Source organism: Oncorhynchus mykiss, chromosome 29 (assembly GCF_057628025.1).
Source record: "Oncorhynchus mykiss isolate SJ-2025 chromosome 29, ASM5762802v1, whole genome shotgun sequence".
Classification (NCBI taxonomy): Eukaryota; Metazoa; Chordata; class Actinopteri; order Salmoniformes; family Salmonidae; genus Oncorhynchus; species Oncorhynchus mykiss.
Genome location: NC_143050.1, coordinates 13,351,417 through 13,369,612, shown reverse-complemented (window position 1 = coordinate 13,369,612; position 18,196 = coordinate 13,351,417). Strand labels below are relative to the sequence as shown.

The following is an 18,196-nucleotide window of genomic DNA, read 5'->3' as shown; positions in this document are numbered from 1 at the left end:
CATCTTTGTTTTGCATCAGTTGCCCCCCCCCCCCCCCCCCCCCAAGGCTGAAAGTATAGTTACACCATATGGAGAACGGAATGAGGCCATAGAGGCATATAGATAATCCTACACATAGGCTATCCACATTAAGAAGGGCATAATGGATTAACATTTGCATTAAATCCTTTCAACAGTGAGTGAGACAGAATATATTGTCAACTCTACGCGGGTATCTAGCACCGTCCCTTGAGATTATAAAGCAGATTTGTTGCAAAATATAAACTGGGTGATTAAATCCCTGAATGCTGATTGGCTGACTGCCGTGGTATATCAGACTGTATACCATGGGTATGACAAAACATTTATTTGTACTTCTCTAACAACGTTGGTAACCAGTTTATGATAGCAATAAGGCACCTCAGGGGTTTGTGGTACATGGCCAATGTACCACAGCTAAAGGCTGTATAAAGGCACTCCACGTTGCGTCGAACTTAAGAACAGCCCTTTCCTTGGTATATCGGTCATATACCACACCCCCTCGGGCCTTATTGCTATTATATAACAGCTAATAATAATCATAATAATAGCTCCAAAACACTGAAATAGAGAGATTATGTATAACAATAGGTATATAGTCAATCACCTCCACGAGTCAATTATATGAAACGCAAAATACACACCCTAGAGCCACTAGAGTTGTCACGCTTGTAACTTTTGTTAAAAAATATATATTTTACGTTGCATATATTTTTATAGAGTGTTCAAAGATACCCCAACTATCGTCAAAGCCAGAGGTCAAATAAATTGATCAATTAACTTTTTTTAAATGTTCGGAATCAGCCGATCTGTGACTGTTCTGGTAAACCTTACAGCCTGATCAATCAATATGGGATCCTCGGGACGTCCATATCCTAAATCCTAACACTAACCTTAACTAAATAACCCTTACCCTAACCCCTACCTAAATCCCATTTTAAATGTCAACTTCAATTTGGGGTACGGACTTCCCAAGGACCGCCTATAGCACGGATCCAATCGAAACCCAGACAGAGTTGTTTTCGTTTTACCGAAGTGCAGCCTACCTTCAAGAGAAATTAGGGATTTATTCGTTTTCACTGCAATTGCACAGCAAGTGTTGTTTTTATTCGCGAAGTACCTGCTGCTTACCCGAACAGGTAAGGAAGGACATGTATTAAAAAATCTAAACATGAAACATGTATGAAGCATGCACAAACTAAGTTACTGAGCACCAATAGTTTTTTGTTTTCCCAGGAATGGCGCTTTGACGATGGCGAAAACACCAGAGAGCAGCGGTATGGATTTAGGAGATGTTTCCCATAGCTGCAATTCACGAGCTCTGAAAGTTACAACATCAACAACCACATCGTCACCATCATCACCACTACCATCATCTTCCCTCAGCAGCAGTGCTCACCTTCAGCTAGAGGCAGCATCACCACCGCCCCTCCAAGTTCTCCAGTTGAAGAGGCATCATAAGCAGTACTATAGCCATGGCCATAATCTGTTACCTAAGAAGAACCCTCTAGATAATACAGTGAGAGATTTGTCATCATCCTGTGTCTATGAGGTACCTGCCTCTGGTGGTGTTTCCCAGGACCCGGCTGCATCTGCCATGGCCTTAGCTGTCACTACCAAAGTTTGCTCTGGTGTTGAGGCTAGAGATGTATGGAAGTCTGGATACCTGAGAAAGATGAAGCACAGTCACAAGAGATTTTTTGTCTTGAGAGGGCCAAGTGACACAGGCCCCAGCCGTTTGGAGTACTATGATAGTGAGAAGAAATTTAGAAATGGAATGAAATCCATTTGTAAATCTCCCAGTGCTGTGGGTTCTCCAAAGAAGGTAATTTATCTGTATCAATGTTTTACTGTCAGTAAAAGGGTAGATTCTAAACACAAGCACCTGATAGCCCTGTACACTAAGGATGAGCACTTTGTCATGATAGCGGAGAATGAGGAGGAGCAAGAGGATTGGTACCTGGCTCTGAGTGATCTGGTGATCCAGGAGAAAAAGGAGTACCAGGACGCTGAGGAGTTGGATGATGGATACTGGACCGTCTCTCCTGGAGCCATCTTCAAGGAGGTGTGGCAGGTGATTGTAAAGGCCAAAGGTTTAGGACAAACCAAGAACCTGATAGGAGTGTGCCGGCTGTGTCTCTCTGCCAAGACCATTCACCTGGTGAAGATGTGCTCTGAGATGACGTCTGTGAACCTGCCTCTGATGAATGTGCGTCGCTGTGGTCACTCCGAGAGCTTCTTCTTTATGGAGGTGGGCCGCTCGTCCTCCACTGGGCCCGGGGAGATCTGGATGCAGGTAGAATCAGGCGACCCTGTGGTGGCTCAGAACATGCATGAGACAATCCTGGAGGCCATGAGAGCCCTGAGGGCCATCCCTGATTTCATGCCTCGGAGCAAGAGTCAGTCATTCCCATCAAACCCATGTGCCGTAGTCACCACACGACGTCAACACCATGGCAACCTCCCACCCAGCCTGACTGGGTTACAGCGCTCTATAAGGGTGGAAACTGTTGTGAGCAAAGCGTCCCAACAGAAAGATAAAGGAGATGGAGGCCACAGCCCCAATCAAACTTCTAACCATGGAGAGGGGACAATGAACCAACTGATCAGCCCAGGGACTGGCACCTTGGCTCTCCGTAATGTCTGCATCAGTAAAAACCTTGAAGAGAGCCTCAGTCACTGTGCATGCATCTCCACCACCATCAGTGTATCCAGCAGCAGTGGCAATGACTCTGATACACATCCCTGGACCTCTGACACTTCAGTCTTTGGTTCTACCAGCGACAGAGGCTCTGTCTGCGCTGAGGATTTGTGCTCCAACCCATGTGTCTTTCAGTTGTCCAGGAGTAACACCCCTGACTCACTGTTTAACACCACACTCATTGACGAGAACAGCTTGACTGACTACGTGGCCATGGATTTGCAGGTAACGGCTGTGGCCGGGGCTAATCAAGGAGATAGCTGTGATGTGGAAACGTCTAAGCCTGAACATTCCAGACAATACCACCAAACCACCTCTTGCACTCCAAAATGCGAAAAATACCTCTCATCCAAGCCCCCCTTCCTCCATATCTATAATCAGAGTAAACTCCCAGTGGGGGAAGGTTATATGCCAATGACTTGTGGACCAGGTCCTCATTTTACAGATGACATCCCTTCAGATTACAATGTGACCCCCACTCTTCTTCAAACACCTAGTGCTACCATGTTGCCCTCAGACCAGCTGGGGCCCCAGGGCTACATGATGATGCTTCCACGGAGCTGTTCACCAGCAAAGGACAGCCTCAGTGATGTTGATCATTTAGTGTGTGATGAATACATGAACATGTCTCTCGGGAGCCACATGGATGGTCATACACATGGCTCACCGGAGGCTCTTAAGTCCTACAGCTCCTATTCCTCTCTACCAAGCGCTAACCAGCCTCCTTCACAGAGGAACTGTGAACATGATGACTGTATGTTCACGTGTCATCCTGCAGCTCATCACTGCTCTGCAGTTGAATGGAACAGTAGAAACCCTCTCTGTAGCTCGCCTCGTCACTCTTCTCATCCAAGCAGTGATGTGCTGCTGAACCTATCAGATGTGCCTGTGTTGAATGTCACTGGTTTGTCCTTGGACCAGCATGGGGTTGAAGATAGTGACCTGCCCACTCAAACTGAGTCTATCCAGATTTCAACAGATCGTCTCAACTACATTGCTCTCTACCTGAGGGATGATCAGTGTGCCACCTGTGATGTCCCTTTGCCTATTGATGAGGTCACTTCTCCACTTCCTGCACGTACCAGTCCCAGAGAGAGTGGGTCTGGACCCGGACTCTACACTGGCATAGACCTCCCCACACCAGCAGGACAGACTGCTGCCACCAGACGTTGGCTGTGTTCTTGTCTCCCCTTGTGTATCAATACTGATGACAGTGAGTAAGAGGACAGTTTAAAAAGTGTCAGTGCTGCTTTTGAGTCAATACATTATTGAATTAACCAGATTGTGAATACTCGGCCTTGTTGTTTACACGATGATAATGATCAAATAAACAAGTTATTTGTACTCTGTGGAATTGTTCATATAAAAAAATGTCTGTCATGTTTCTTTACTTTTGGTGGTTGTTTCTAGTCTGGGTACCAGTTCCACACCTTGTACTCCCTTGCATATGGAACAGAGTACAACAAGTGGGATGTTATCTTAAATGACTGGTACCCAGACTAGGTTGTTGTTTTTTTACACTTGGAGAACATGTTCTTATAGCCCTTTGCAAAGAAGTTTATTTTGGGCAATTCCAGGGAAATGGAATGACGCCGAGACTCAGATCTTTCAATTCTAAATGTATTCCAAACAAAATCAATTGATTTCAAAGTTGAACAAACCATATAACTCAATGCACAATGACTACTTTTAACAATTTACACAGAAAGTTATACAAATGTACTTGAAGAACAAACAGTTAAGTGTTAAGGTCAGTAACAGAATGACAGCACCAATGGCACAAACTGTCATTCTCTTAGAAAATGTTTTATCTCCACTGTTCAAGTAAATGTTGTCATTTGTTAAAAGTATTTCTTGTTCATAATTGTATGGTTTGTTCAAGATTGAAATCAGATTTTTTTTTGTGAAGGAAAGTTAAAGTTGTGAGTCTTCAGGCAATGTATTGGTTGTCAACTGGAAGAAAATACTTTTTGTGAAGGAAAGTTAAAGTTGTGAGTCTTCAGGCAATGTATTGGTTGTCAACTGGAAGAAAATACTTTTTGTGAAGGAAAGTTAAAGTTGTGAGTCTTCAGGCAATGTATTGGTTGTCAACTGGAAGAAAATACTTTTTATTGCGTAGGCCTGAATTATTAGTATTTTTCATGAATCAAGAGAGGATGTTTGCATTTTCTTTTCACATTTTTCACAGGGCATTTACTGGATCGTTTGCTCTGTATCTGGACAGAAGTCAGCACGTTTGGGTTATGAAAATGTAAAAAATTGTGCCGTATTTTGTATTTAATTACCATGCCCTGGGCCCATATTCACAAAACATTTATTATGCAAAAACTTAAGCCTCTTAAGAAAAAACTAAATGTTTATAACTGCAATTCCAGAACAATATTTAACACTTTTTTCCAATAACCTTTTTGAGGAATAGCAACTTTTCTTAAATCTATAGTTAAGGAAAAAATGGCAGTTTAGAAATGTCTTAAAATATTTTGTGAATTTGGGCCCTGGTGATTGCACCCTTTAATGCTTTTATACCATTAATGGATGTAATTATACCATTAAAATAAAGCTAATGCTGTTATCTACAGCTTGTCTTCATTTACTGGGCTGGTTATACAACAGGTCACCATCATAATGCCATTTCCACCACAGAGGTAATAGTTGAATGTTCCTTCCTCAGGCTACCATCATCAGTACTTATACAGTGGGGTTGCAGGGATAACATCGTAGTACAATTCATCATTAAGGACTTTCGGAAGATTAGTCTAAAAAAGATCTCTAAATAGAGATCCTGATCAAATCGGTGGACAAGGGTTAGCCGGAAAAAGCTGGAGGGTTAGGTTAATCACAGTAGGAGGTAGTTCTGCTAATGAGCACTCCAGGCTCTAGTCTACACACTCCATTTCTACATGACACATGAGGAAGATAGCACTAAGAGGCAATATCAACCCTGAGGCTAAGCAAAGTGTTTAAATATCTTTATTGTCAGGAATATTTACATGAGTGTTCCACATCCCACACCTTGGGAAAACCTTTGCCCTCCCCAACCATTGAACACAAATATATTTCAGAGGCACTTTTCTTAATAAACAAGTTATTGGTTGTATGTTTTGTATTTTAACACTGTCTGCATATTTCTGTCTCCCGGCGTCAGGAGGTAGTGGCTTCTTCAGACATATCCTCGTGCCTGTCTTCACCTAGGTCCTTTCCCTGCTGTCTTCACCTAGGTCCTTTCCCTGCTGTCTTCACCTAGGTCCTTTCCCTGCTGTCTTCACCTAGGTCCTTTCCCTGCTGCAGCAGAGGTGTAGTCTCACTGTACAATGCGGTTCATGCATCTGAACGGTCTTCGTCTCTCTTGTTCATTAAACAAGTCTAACACAGACAAAAAAAAGCCTGTTTCATGTAGAGACAACCATGGTCCCTGGCTTTGTTTCCTGGTTACAACATAAAAATGAGACAGTCCAAGCTTGTGTTTACTGTATACACCATGTTCCTGACTTCAAATCCAATTTTATTTGTCACATGCACCGAAAACAACAGACCTTATAGTGAAACGCTTAAAAGCCCTTAAACAATGCAGTTTAAAAAAATTATTACCCAACCAAAAATTAAGAAATATAAATAATTAAAAAATGTAAAAAATAAAAATAACAAATTCTGTCTTGAGTTGTCTAGGATCTTTCCTAGTTTTTATCGTCTCTTGCTGGGTTGTTAGTGTTTTTTTTGCAAAGTGGTAAGCAGTTTGTGCTTGGTGTTGTTCTGAGGCACTTCTACAGCACAGTATGGAACATGGGAGCCAAGGTAATCCACCCAATCACCAGCCACTGGAATGAGCAGAGAGGAGCGAAAGGGAGGCTGGTCACACGTTGAGGATCTCAAACTCCTCTTCAGACTCAAACAGCTTGTCGGTCGATTCGATGAACTCTGTTCGAAAAGAGAACAGTAATCAATTTGACATAACACACTTCATTTTGGTTAGTATGTGTCAGTTGAGTTTAAACACCACATAGGAGTTTCAATGAGGTTCAAGAAATAAATGCACTTCATGTATAGACCTATACTGTCACTTCGAAACAATATAGGGAAATACCGGAGAGTGGAAGCTTGATATTTGCGGCAAGGATTGCTTGTTATTGGTGTAATATTAGTGGATCTGTCTGGTAGGTATGCTCATACCTGCCCCTGTGGTCTGGACCTCTGGTTTGGTGGGAGGAACGAAGGGGGGCCAGTGGGGTGGGTGATTCTCCACCAGCTCAAACATCCTCAGGTTCCTCTTCATCTGAATCTCCTTAAAAAGGACAACGACATGGGTCTCAACCACCGGACAATATCCATCTACATACAATTGTGACTTGAGTGGATGACTCTCACCTGCTGGACCAGGTTACACCAACTATCAAAGTCATCTTCACTCTTACAAAAAAATCCCTTGGGGGGGAAAAAAAAAAGACAGAATTTTGATTAGCAATTATGTGGAAAAATCATCACCACAGTAAACAAACTCATCACCACAGTATACAAACTCATCACCACAGTAAACAAAATCATCACCACAGTAAACAAAATCATCACCACAGTAAACAAAATCATCACCACAGTATACAAACTCATCACCACAGTAAACAAAATTCCCATTAGAGCAACTTTTTACAACACACCAGCATGCACTTCAAATTCAACTATGAAAACAAGGCCCATGAGATAGGAGGCTCAGTGGTATGACAGGTTGTGGTGGTCGGTGTGTGGGTACAGCTCTCACCAGGGCCACAGAGGGGTCCAGGTTGGTGATCTTCATGCGGCGTGGGCTCCTCAGACAGTGGTAGCTCTGGTCGTCCACTCCACTGCCAGCCTCAGCCTCCACGGCTGACTGGGTGGTGTGGGGGTCTAGGTAGATCAGCTCCTCTCCTGGAGAACACAAGAAGGCCTGCTGAACATGTTGGCTAGACAACTCACAGGTTTATCTCCTTTTGTTACTACCCATTTGTGAACCTTCAGTTCCGGTTTCCTCTTAGACTCACCTACAAATCCGATGAAGTAATAGGCCAGATTGGGCTTTCCTCCCAGCACACCACAGGACTGTGGCATTTTAAAACACTCCTGAATGGGACAACACATGGAGTCAGTACAGTATAACTATTTAAAGGCAACAGTAAATACAGGAATATTGCATAGTAGTTTAGTATCAATTGAATAATAAGAGAAATCCCCAATCCCATCACAGAAAGCATTGATGGCCCAGTACCTTGAGGGCCTGGATGTAGACAGGGTTGATGTGGTTTATTCCCATGCGGAGTGGTATGACCAGCAGTAGGGGTCTCCAGTCAGAATGGGACTGGGAATGTGGACAAGTCGTGGCTCTATGCCCATCCGTGTGAGAACAGGCTTGTTCTGGTGTTTCCCTAGAGGTGAAGGGTTCCTGCCAGCCACAGGGTCTCGGCCGCAATCTGCTCTCACTGCTTGCCTGGCGACACTGCTTCTCTGGAGAGGACATGGAAAGAAAACCTTTGTGTCTTTGGAATCACAGCTTCACCACTGTCCTCATATACAGAAGGCTCAGAAGGTACGAATACAAAAATATACATACAGTGCCTTCGGATAGTATTCAGACCCCTTGACTTTTTCTACATTTTGTAGGCTACAGCCTTATTTTAAAATTGATAAAATAGTCGTGTCCCCCCCCCCCCCCCCCCCCCCCAAATCTACACACAATACCCCATAATGACAAAGCAAAAACAGTTCTCTTAAAAATATGACATTTACATTAGGTATTCAGACCCTTCATTCAATACTTTGTTGAAACATCTTTGGCAGCCATTACAGCCTCAAGCTTGGCACACCTGTATTTGGGGAGTTTCTCCCTTTCTTCTCTGCAGAACCTCTCAAGCTCTGTCAGCTTGCATGGGTAGCGTCGCTGCACAGCTATTTTCACGTCTCTCCAGAGATGTTCGATCAGGTTCAATTCCGGGCACTGGCTGGGCCACTCAAGGACATTCAGAGACTTGTCCCAAAGCCACTCCTGCATTGTCTTGTTTGTGTGCTTATGGTCATTGTCCTGTTGGAAGGTGAACCTTCGCCCCAGTCTAAGGTCCTGAGTGCTCTGGAGCAGGTTTTCATCAAGGATCTCTCTATTTTCCTTTTTTGGTTTTTCAGCTCAGATGGGAGTTGGTGGTTTCAAACTTCTTCCATTTAAGAATGATGGAGGCCACTGTGTTCTTGGGGACCTTCTTCGCTGCAGAATTTCCCCAGATCTGTGCCTCGACACAATCTTGTCTCTGAGCTCTACGGACAATTCCTTTGACCTCATGGCTTGGTTTTTGCTCTGATGTGCACGGTCAACTGTGGGACCTCATATAGACAGGTCTGTGCCTTTCAAAATCATGTCCAATCAATTGAATCTACCACAGGTGGACTCCAATCAAGTTGTAGAAACATCTCAAGGATGATCAACAGAAACAGGATGCACCTGAGCTCAATTTTGAGTTTCATACAAAGGGTCTGAATACTTAAATACATTTGCAAAGATTTCTAAAAACCTGTTTTCGCTTTGTCATTATAGTGTACTGTATATAGATTGCTGAGGATCATTTTTTTAAATACATTTTAGAATAAGGCTGTAACTTAACAAAATGTGGAAAAGTCAAGGGGTTAGAATACTTTCCGAATGCACTGTATATATTTAGCAAGTGAGGGAAAAAAAAACGTACTGATGTCCTCGATCACCACGGTGTTGTCCATTGACACATACACAGCAAGAGAATTCCAGTCATCAAATAGAGCAAGTTTCCTGACGAGAGATAGTAGGTTTATTTATGCCACAAACGTATTTGTGCTAGAGGTCACACTACTAACATCTGACAATCAAATGTTCTGAAATGAATTAATCTCGGTTACCCAGAAGTTACAATTCTCGAAAATTGTCACTTCCCGTTTACACGTGAATCTGTCCACGAGAGATTAGACATGAATAGATCAGTCTTAAAACGTGCATATAAAATACTTACTTGAGCACTTGTGCAACTGTGTTTGGGCCATACCACTCTCCTACAGACTTTCCTTCACCAACTCCCATCTGAGCTGCAAGTAGAAAAAACAAAAAATGAACACCAAGCTCACTCCAGAAGGTCTAAGTCAGGGATGGGCAACTGATGGGGGTGGGGGCCACAACAAAATCTGAACTCATCATGGGTGGGCCGCAGTGGCTCGCGGGTCTGCGTACCCATATCCTCACCTTGTGAGCAAAACATTTTAGCGGCCCTCCTCTTGACAGCGGAGAGAAAAAGTTTGAGTTAATTTCCTGAATCTACACATTTTACCATAAGTTAGAGAGAAATGTTTGCCGTTTTTAATAAGATATCTGAGTGAGAGTGACTAACAAAATCAATGGGGGCTCCCAGGTTGGTAATTCAACCAAGATTACCACAAGTTTAGATAGATTGGTAAATTAGTCCAGGGGCCAGCTAACAAATGTTAGCTGACATGAACTAATTGAGTGGCTGTCAGTGACTGACATAACAAACAAAACAATGAATGATGCACAACAAACATTTTGAAATTGCACCTTGTGTATTCTACTATTCAAACTATTTTTGTGTCTTTGGCAATTGATCTGCAGGCCTACATCCCTGGTCTGTCTTAGCTTCTTTCTAGCCTGTCTAGCCGGTCATTGATTCATCAGGCTATTTGATTTTCCTTCAAGTCACACATTTTTACTTTTGAGGACAGTCATCCAGAAAATGATAGGAATGTGATAGAAAACACTTTCATCTGCTTATTCAGGGTACTTTACATGTGGTCAGACCAAGGTAAAGGCAGGGTTAGGCTAGGACTCTCTCTTACCCATTTGGTGTATGGAGTAACAGCTGTCTTTCCTATCCAGGAAACAGTGGAGGATACGATGGTACTTCTCCGGCTGTCCTCCCTCTGCCCTCCAACGCCAGGCTACAGCAGGAGAACAGGCCACAATCACTGTGTCATTCCCATACCCTGTCTAATAAAACCCTTTTCTCTTTCTCACTGTTGAATTGATTACATCGTAGAACACATATCATGACCAGATGAATCCTTCACATATAGTGCATTCGGAAAGTATTCAGACCCCTTGACTTTTTCCAAATTTAGTTTTTGATTCATTTTCTAAAATTGATTAAATTGTTGATTCCCCTTTCATCTACACACGATACCCCATAATGACAAAACAAAATAAGGTTTAGATTTGTTTTAACATACAGTACCAGTCATAAGTTTGGACACACCTACTCATTCAAGGGTTTTTCTTTATTTGTACTATTTTCTACACTGTAGAATAGTTGTGAAGACATCAAAACTATGAAATAACACATATGAAATCAGGTAGTAACCAAAAAAAGTGTTAACAAACCAAAATATATTTGATATTTGAGATTCTTCAAAGTAGCCACCCTTTGCCTTGATGACAGCTTTACACTCTTGGCATTCTCTCAACTACCATCACCTGGAATACTTTTCCAACCGTCTTGAAGGAGTTCCCACAAATGCTGAGGACTTGCTGGCTGCTTTTCCTTCACTCTGCGGTCCACCTCATCCCAAACCATCTCAACTGAGTTGAGGTTGGGCCATTGTGGAGGCAAGGTCATCTGATGCAGCGCTCCATCACTCTCCTTCTTGGTCAAATAGCACTTACACAGCCTGTTGGGTCATTGTCCTGTTGAAAAACAAATAATAGTCCCCACCAAGCGCTAACCAGATGGGATGGCATATCGCTGCAGAATGCTATGGTAGCCATGCTGGTTAAGTGTGCCTTGAATTCTAAATAAATCACAGACAGTGTCACCAGCAAAGCACACCATCACACCTCCTCCTACATGCTTCACGGTGGGAATCACACATGCTGAGATCCGTTCACCTACTCTAGGTCTCACAAAGACACGGTGGTTGGAACCAAACTTCTCAAATTTGGACTCAGACCAAAGGACAGATTTCCACCAGTCTAATGTCCATTTCTTGTGTTTCTTGGCCCAAGGAAGTCTCTTATTATTATTGGTGTCCTTTAGTAGTGATGTCCTTTACTGTCCTTTAGTAGTCTTTGCAGCAATTCGACCATGAAGGTCAGATTCACACAGTCTCCTCTGAACAGTTGATGTTGAGATGTGTCTGTTACTTGAAGTCTGTGAAGCATTAATTTGGGCTGCAATTTCTGAGGCTGGTAACTCTAATGAACTTATCCTCTATAGCAGAGGTAACTATGGGTCTTCCTTTCCTGTAGCGGTCCCCATGAGACAGTTTCATCATAGCGCTTGATGGTTTTTGTGACTACACTTGAAGAAACTTTCAATGTTCTTGAAATTCTCCGGATTGACTAACCTTCATGTCTTAAAGTCATAATGGACTGACGTTTCTCTTTGCTTATTTGAACTGTTCTGGCCATAAAACGGACTTGGTCTTTTACAAAATAGGGATATCTTCTGTATACCCACCCTACACAACTGATTGGCTCAAACACATTAAGAAGGAAAGAAATTACACAATATAGCTTTTAACAAGGCACACCTGTTAATTGCAGCCAACATGTGCTCAGCATATGTGGGAACTCCTTCAAGACTGTTGGAAAAGCTTTCTAGGTGAAGCTGGTTGAGAGAATGCCAAGAGTGTGTAAAGCTGTCATCAAGGCAAAGGGTGGCTACTTTGAAGAATTTGTTTAACACTTTTTAGGTTACTACATGTGTTATTTCATAGTTTTGATGTCTTCACTATTATTCTACAATGTAGAAAAGAGTATTCAGACCCTTTACTCAGTACTCTCTTAAAGCACTTTTGGCAGTGATTACAGCCTTGATACTTCTTGGGTATGACGCAACAAGCTTGGCAAACCTGTATTCGGGGAGTTTCTCCCATTCCTCTCTGCAGATCCTCTCAAGCTCTGTCTGGTTGGATGGGGAGCGTCACTGCACCGCAATTTCAAGGTCTCTCCGGAGATGTTCGATCGGGTTCAAGTCCGGGCACTGGCTGGGCCACTCAAGGACATTCAGAGACTTCTCCCAAAGCCAATCCTGCATTTTGTTGGCTGTGTGCTTAGGGTTGATGTCCTGTTGGAAGGTGTACCTTCACCCAGGTCCTGAGCAGGTTTTCATCAAGGATCTCTCTGTACTTTGCTCCATTTATCTTTCCCTCGATTCTGACTAGTCTCCCAGTCCCGCCGCTGAAAAACATGGCAGCATCATGCTTTACCGTAGGGATGGTGCCAGGTTTCCTCCAGATGTGACGCTTGGCATTCAGGACAAAGTATTCAATCTTGGTTTCATCAGACCAGAGAATCTTGTTTCTCATGGTCTGAGAGTCCTTTAGGTTCCTTTTGGCAAAGTCCAAGCGGGCTGTCAATGTACCTTTTACTGAAGAGTGGCTTCCGTCTGGCCACTCTACTGATTAATGGAATGCTACAGAGATGGTTGTCCTTCTGGGAGGTTCTCCCATCTCCACAGAGGAACTCTGGAGCTCTGTCAGAGTGACCATCAGGTTCTTGGTCACCTGCCTGACCAAGGCCCATCTCCCCCGATTGCTCAGTTTGGCCAGGGGGCAGCTCTGGGAAGAGTCTTAATGGTTCCAAACTTCTTCCATTTAAGAATGATGGAGGCCATTGTGTTGTTGGGGATCATCAATACTGCAGACATTTTTTGGTACCCTTTGCTAGATCTGTGCCTCGAGACATTCCTGTCTACGGACAATTCCTTCGACCTTCAGGCTTGGTTTTTGCTCTGACATGCACTGTCAACTGTGGGACCTTATATAGACAGGTGTGTGCCTTTCCAAATCAAGTCCAATCAATTGAATTTATCACCGGTGGACACCAATCAAGTTGTAGAAACATCTCAAGGATGATCAATGGAAACAGGATGTACCTGAGCTCAATTTTGAGTCTCATAACAAAGGGTCTGAATACTTATGTAAATAAGGCATCTGTTGTTTTTTTAAATACATTTGCAAACATTTCTAATAAATAGTTTTCACTTTGTCATGACGGGGTGTTGTGTATAGAATGATAAGGAAAAAATATATAATTTCATCCATTTTAGAATAAGACTGTAACGTAACAAAATGTGGAAAATGTCAAGGGGTCTGAATATTTCCTGAATGCACTGTATAAACACCCCCTTTGCTAATGCAGTTCCATACATCCCCACCCCATGCATGACCCTGTCCCCTCCTCACCTCGTCCCAGCTGTGAGCATACCAGGGCCTGTGCAAGGATCATCTGCCCACAGCGTAGCATGCATCCCCAGCCTGCATCTGAAGAGGGGCCTGTTCCCCCTGGATCAAACCAAGATAGACACTTAAGATTAAGACACTCACTTTGTTGGTAAATTGCACACAATATCCAACCCAAATCTGACTTCCGCTATTAACCCAACTCCTCCAAAAGAGACATGTACATACAGAGGTTTTGGAAAGGTGTGGGTGGCTGCGGGTGACCGCTTGGCAACCGGGGAGCTGTTGTGTGGGGGGTTAAGTGCCTAGCTCAAGAGCACAATGGCAGGCAATAGCATCTAGGATTTGATGCCAGCAGCCCTCTGGATGCCAGTTCACTTCCCAACATATTTTTCCTGTCAATCCCGGGATTCTAACTGGCAATCCTCCGGTTGCTGGCTTGCCTCTAATCGCTAGGCTACCTGCCGCCCTTAAATGGATACTTTGGGATTTTGGCAACGAGGCCCTTCATCATCTTCTCCAGAGACAGATGAACTCGTGAACACCGTTTTTTTATGTCTCTGTGTCCAGTATAAATTAAGTTAGAGGTAGTTTCCTGAACCAATGCTAACTAGCATTAGCGCAATGACTGGAAGTCTATGGATATCTGCTAGTATTGAAAAGCATGGTAGCAGATAGCGCAATGACTGGAAGTCTATGGATATCTGCTAGTATTGAAAAGCATGGTAGCAGATAGCGCAATGACTGGAAGTCTATCTGCTACCATGCTTTTCAATACTAGCAGATATCCATAGACTTCCAGTCATTGCGCTATCTGCTACCATGCTTTTCAATACTAGCAGATATCCATAGACTTCCAGTCATTGCGCTATCTGCTACCATGCTTTTCAATACTAGCAGATATCCATGGACTTCCAGTCATTGCGCTATGGGTAACACTGTTGGCAGGGTTAGGGATACTCACACAAAGTGCTTTTAACATAGTGTGTTCAACGTACATATGGCATACATGATTACATTGTGCATGTTCATTTATACAATAATTATTATTCAACATGTCCTCAACTGGGATTTGAACTCACAAACTGCCACGCCACCATATGTCTGTGTCTGGTGTCAGTTAATCTGATTATTCTCATCATTGACTTTACTTACTTATTTCAGCAATTAAATTACATTCTGTATAGTGGTCTAACGTTGGTGGGGCATATTAACCTGTTTTAATGATACTCCTGAATCACTATGATCAATAAAATATTTGTATAATTATTATTGTATATATTTGAACATACACAACGTAATCATGTTTGGCAAAGTGTGTAAAATACGCAAGTTGAAAACACCATGTTAGAAGCACTGTGTGTGTGTGAATATCCCTAACCTTGCCAACAGACAAAAATATTTTTGAATGGATCAGTGGTTCACCAATCAGGAGCTTGATGGGCTTGGCAACACTAACAAGGCATGATGTGTAATGAAAAATATTTTGAGAAAGTTTCTTTGGGACCATCAGGCCAGATACACGGAAATGTTCTTGCAACGTTCCCATGCAACGTGTCTAGAACATTAATATCTTACATTCTAAGAACATGAAACGTGTCTAGAACATTAATATCTTACATTCTATGAACATGAAACGTGTCTAGAACATTAATATCTTACATTCTAAGAACATGAAACCATGTTCTGTGTATGTTTTGTGGAACGTTGACAGAATATTCTTCTAACCCTCAGAAAACTGGACACAGGAATGTTCTTTCAAAGTCCCACATCTAGAACAGTATTGTTGCATGTTCTAGATAAGTTCTGCTTGATATTAAGGGAGCGTTCTCCTAACTTTTAACACCAAAACATTATAAAAAGGTTCTCAGAAGGATGTTGCCAACATAGATAGAATGTACCCCTAACTCACAGAAAACTGGACACTCAAACATTAGGGGATCATTACAAAAACATTCTCCATCTCCCTAGAATTGTTAGCTGGGTAGCCAACAATCAGATTTACATAACATCTGCCTGTTTCACTCACCTATGGGAGAGAATTTTTTCCTGTAGGTAAACCATAGCCGCGAGTGGACGTCTGATAGTAGCTCCGTCTTTCCTGTGAACACAACATGAAAGACTGTCATGCCTTCATTCAGTTTCTCCCCCACATATAAATCACAATATGACTGCTACAAGATGTCAGTCTACCTGTTTTAGCATTGTAACACTCTCCTAAAACCCACACAGGTTCATCTGTGTCAGGCAAGTCTTCAAGGAACTCCGAAAACACGTTTATCTGGTTTTCATACTTTGCTAATACTTAAACGAGACATGGAAAAGGGGAGACATGAAAAAAACTTGTCAAGAAGCATACATGATGTGAGATACACCAGTTAATTAATAAAGTTTTACACATTTTTTTCATATGCGGTGATAGCTGCAATTTGACATTATAATTTAGGTTCACTGAATTATTTGTAATTGCCAGATCTCACACACACACACAATAATGTAGGTTGTACATAGCCAGCAGATCCAACCCACTGTTTTACAGCAGCACTAGGGTCGAAAAAGGGTTCCTGTGTACATTAAGACCCGTGAATGCCGTGCGATTAATGTCTCAGGAATCGTACCGTTGTATTCAGAATTGTCCCAATATCTAACTTAAACCAAGAACATTAAACGACTGCTAGTTTAATAGTAGTCGTTCAATCTTTTCAGTGTAACAGTTGGGTTAATGGGACAATTCGAAGTACAACGCAATTCTCATTCCTGGATTGAGGTATGTTTTCTGAGACATTTCTGGCACCGGCATCTTTATCTACACAGGAAGCCTGTCTGACCCTAGTGCATTTCTAAGCAAGCAGGTCGGATCTACTGGCTAGGTTGAACTACTACAGTACAATACTGCATTTGACCAAATTATATAACATCCTTACTCACTCTGGGAAAACTAATCTCATCCCACTTCAGAAAAGCATGAAGTACTTTCCACTGACAATGCCCTGCTTTCAAAATGTTATGAAAGCCGCCGGGTAGACAATTAAGCGAAACGGGCCACCAAAGAAACAATGCAATGGCTAAACTTGTACATCAGCCATGGTCAGTTAACGACCAACATCTTTAGAAATTACATTTTGGGCCCAATGGCAGCACGATTTGTCAATGCATGTAATGGACTAAGTGAAAGGCGCACAATATGTGAATAAAGTATTATTTTTAGTGGCTATTACCTGCCTCCATCCTACGGCTGTCATCGGTGAAAATACCTATCTGAAGCTAGCCACAATAAGGATTAGCCACAATAGTGGAATTTACGGTTAGACTTCAAAATAACAGTCCCTAATTTAAAGCGATGCAAATGCATACAAATGTTAGAATCATGCCATATTTGGACTAGATCATGCTAAACAAGGTTGGAATGTTGTTATATGAATTCAACAATATACAATAATTAGTTAATTTGACAAACAAAAGTCAAAATCAGCTGAAATCTCACTCATTATTCACAATTCATTCATTAATCATGGTAGTGTCCACATTAATGTAGAAGTGTTTAGAAACATGTTCTGTTTTTATTTACAATAAAAGTGACTCCAAAATGACACTATACATGTATTTACCATTCATTTCTATTGTAAATAATCTGAAACACAACTAAAACAAACAGCAAATGCATCCAACAAGTTTGTAGTCACACGCTTGATGTAATCACTGCGTGCTATGAAAATGGGACAAAATAACATTTGTTTTACTACTTTAATACACGTCTAAGTGAATTTGTACCAATACTTTTGGTCCCCTAAAATGGGGGGACTATGTACAAAAGGTTCTGTCATTTCTAAACGGTTCACCCAATATGGAAGAAAATACCCTCAAATCAAAGCTGGCAGTCTGCACTTTAACTTCATAGTCCTTTTATCTTTTTAAGGTCATCCAAAGTGCTGGTGCACAGAGCCTAAACAACAACCACATTGTCACTGTCCCAATACTTGGAGTTCACTGTAAGTATGCCCCAAACGCAATTCTGAAGTCTAATACATCCACTGTGCGACTTCAGCTGATTTGTAAATGTTCTGTTAAATTAACTAATTATTGTTTTTTGTTTAATTTATATAACAACATTTAAACTTTGTTTAGCATTATGTAGTCCCAACATGGCATGATTCCACTATTTGTATCCATTTGCGTCACTTTCATTGAGGGACTTTATTTTGAAGCTGAACCGCAAATTCCACCGTTGTGGCTGGCTAATCCTTATAGTGGCTAGCTTCACATAAGTGGTAAATGGCAGGATACAAACATACAGGATTACCTCTTGGG

At 42.1% G+C, this 18,196-nt stretch overlaps 2 protein-coding genes across 4 annotated transcripts; one reads left to right on the top strand and one right to left on the bottom strand.

Annotated features, from left to right (window-relative positions):
* Positions 1 to 1,030: 1,030 nt before the first annotated feature.
* Positions 1,031 to 4,066, top strand: LOC110510164 (insulin receptor substrate 2-A-like). Its single transcript, XM_021591525.3, has 2 exons — positions 1,031 to 1,157; positions 1,255 to 4,066. The coding sequence occupies exon 2, from the start codon at positions 1,271 to 1,273 to the stop codon at positions 3,938 to 3,940; it is 2,670 nt and encodes an 889-aa protein (XP_021447200.3). The 5' UTR covers positions 1,031 to 1,157; positions 1,255 to 1,270; the 3' UTR covers positions 3,941 to 4,066.
* Positions 4,067 to 5,672: 1,606 nt separating this feature from the next.
* On the bottom strand, positions 5,673 to 17,206 carry LOC110510165 (cysteine protease ATG4A). Of its 3 annotated transcripts, none has more exons than XM_021591527.3 (13): positions 17,107 to 17,206; positions 16,082 to 16,192; positions 15,918 to 15,989; positions 13,892 to 13,990; positions 10,547 to 10,648; positions 9,712 to 9,784; positions 9,415 to 9,494; positions 7,953 to 8,188; positions 7,729 to 7,807; positions 7,470 to 7,615; positions 7,082 to 7,138; positions 6,887 to 6,998; positions 5,673 to 6,634 (listed from the first exon to the last, which is right to left on the bottom strand). In XM_021591527.3, exons 1-13 carry the CDS (start codon positions 17,114 to 17,116, stop codon positions 6,570 to 6,572), a joined length of 1,242 nt encoding a protein of 413 aa, XP_021447202.1. In that variant the 5' UTR covers positions 17,117 to 17,206; the 3' UTR covers positions 5,673 to 6,569. The 3 variants fall into 3 exon arrangements, with proteins under 3 accessions (XP_021447202.1, XP_036823847.1, XP_036823846.1); XM_036967952.2 differs by having other exon boundaries at positions 16,817 to 17,154; XM_036967951.2 differs by lacking the exon at positions 16,082 to 16,192 and having other exon boundaries at positions 17,107 to 17,170.
* Between the last annotated feature and the right edge of the window lie 990 nt (positions 17,207 to 18,196).

Coding starts and splice junctions, on each gene's coding strand:
- LOC110510164 (XM_021591525.3), top strand. CDS start 1,271: ATGGCGAAAACACCAGAGAGCAGCGGTATGGATTTAGGAGATGTTTCC.
- LOC110510165 (XM_021591527.3), bottom strand. Junction 10,649..13,891: donor ATGCTCACAGCTGGGACGAG/GTGAGGAGGGGA, acceptor CTCCTGCTGTAG/CCTGGCGTTGGAGGGCAGAG. Junction 8,189..9,414: donor CGTGGTGATCGAGGACATCA/GTACGTTTTTTT, acceptor TGTCCTCTCCAG/AGAAGCAGTGTCGCCAGGCA.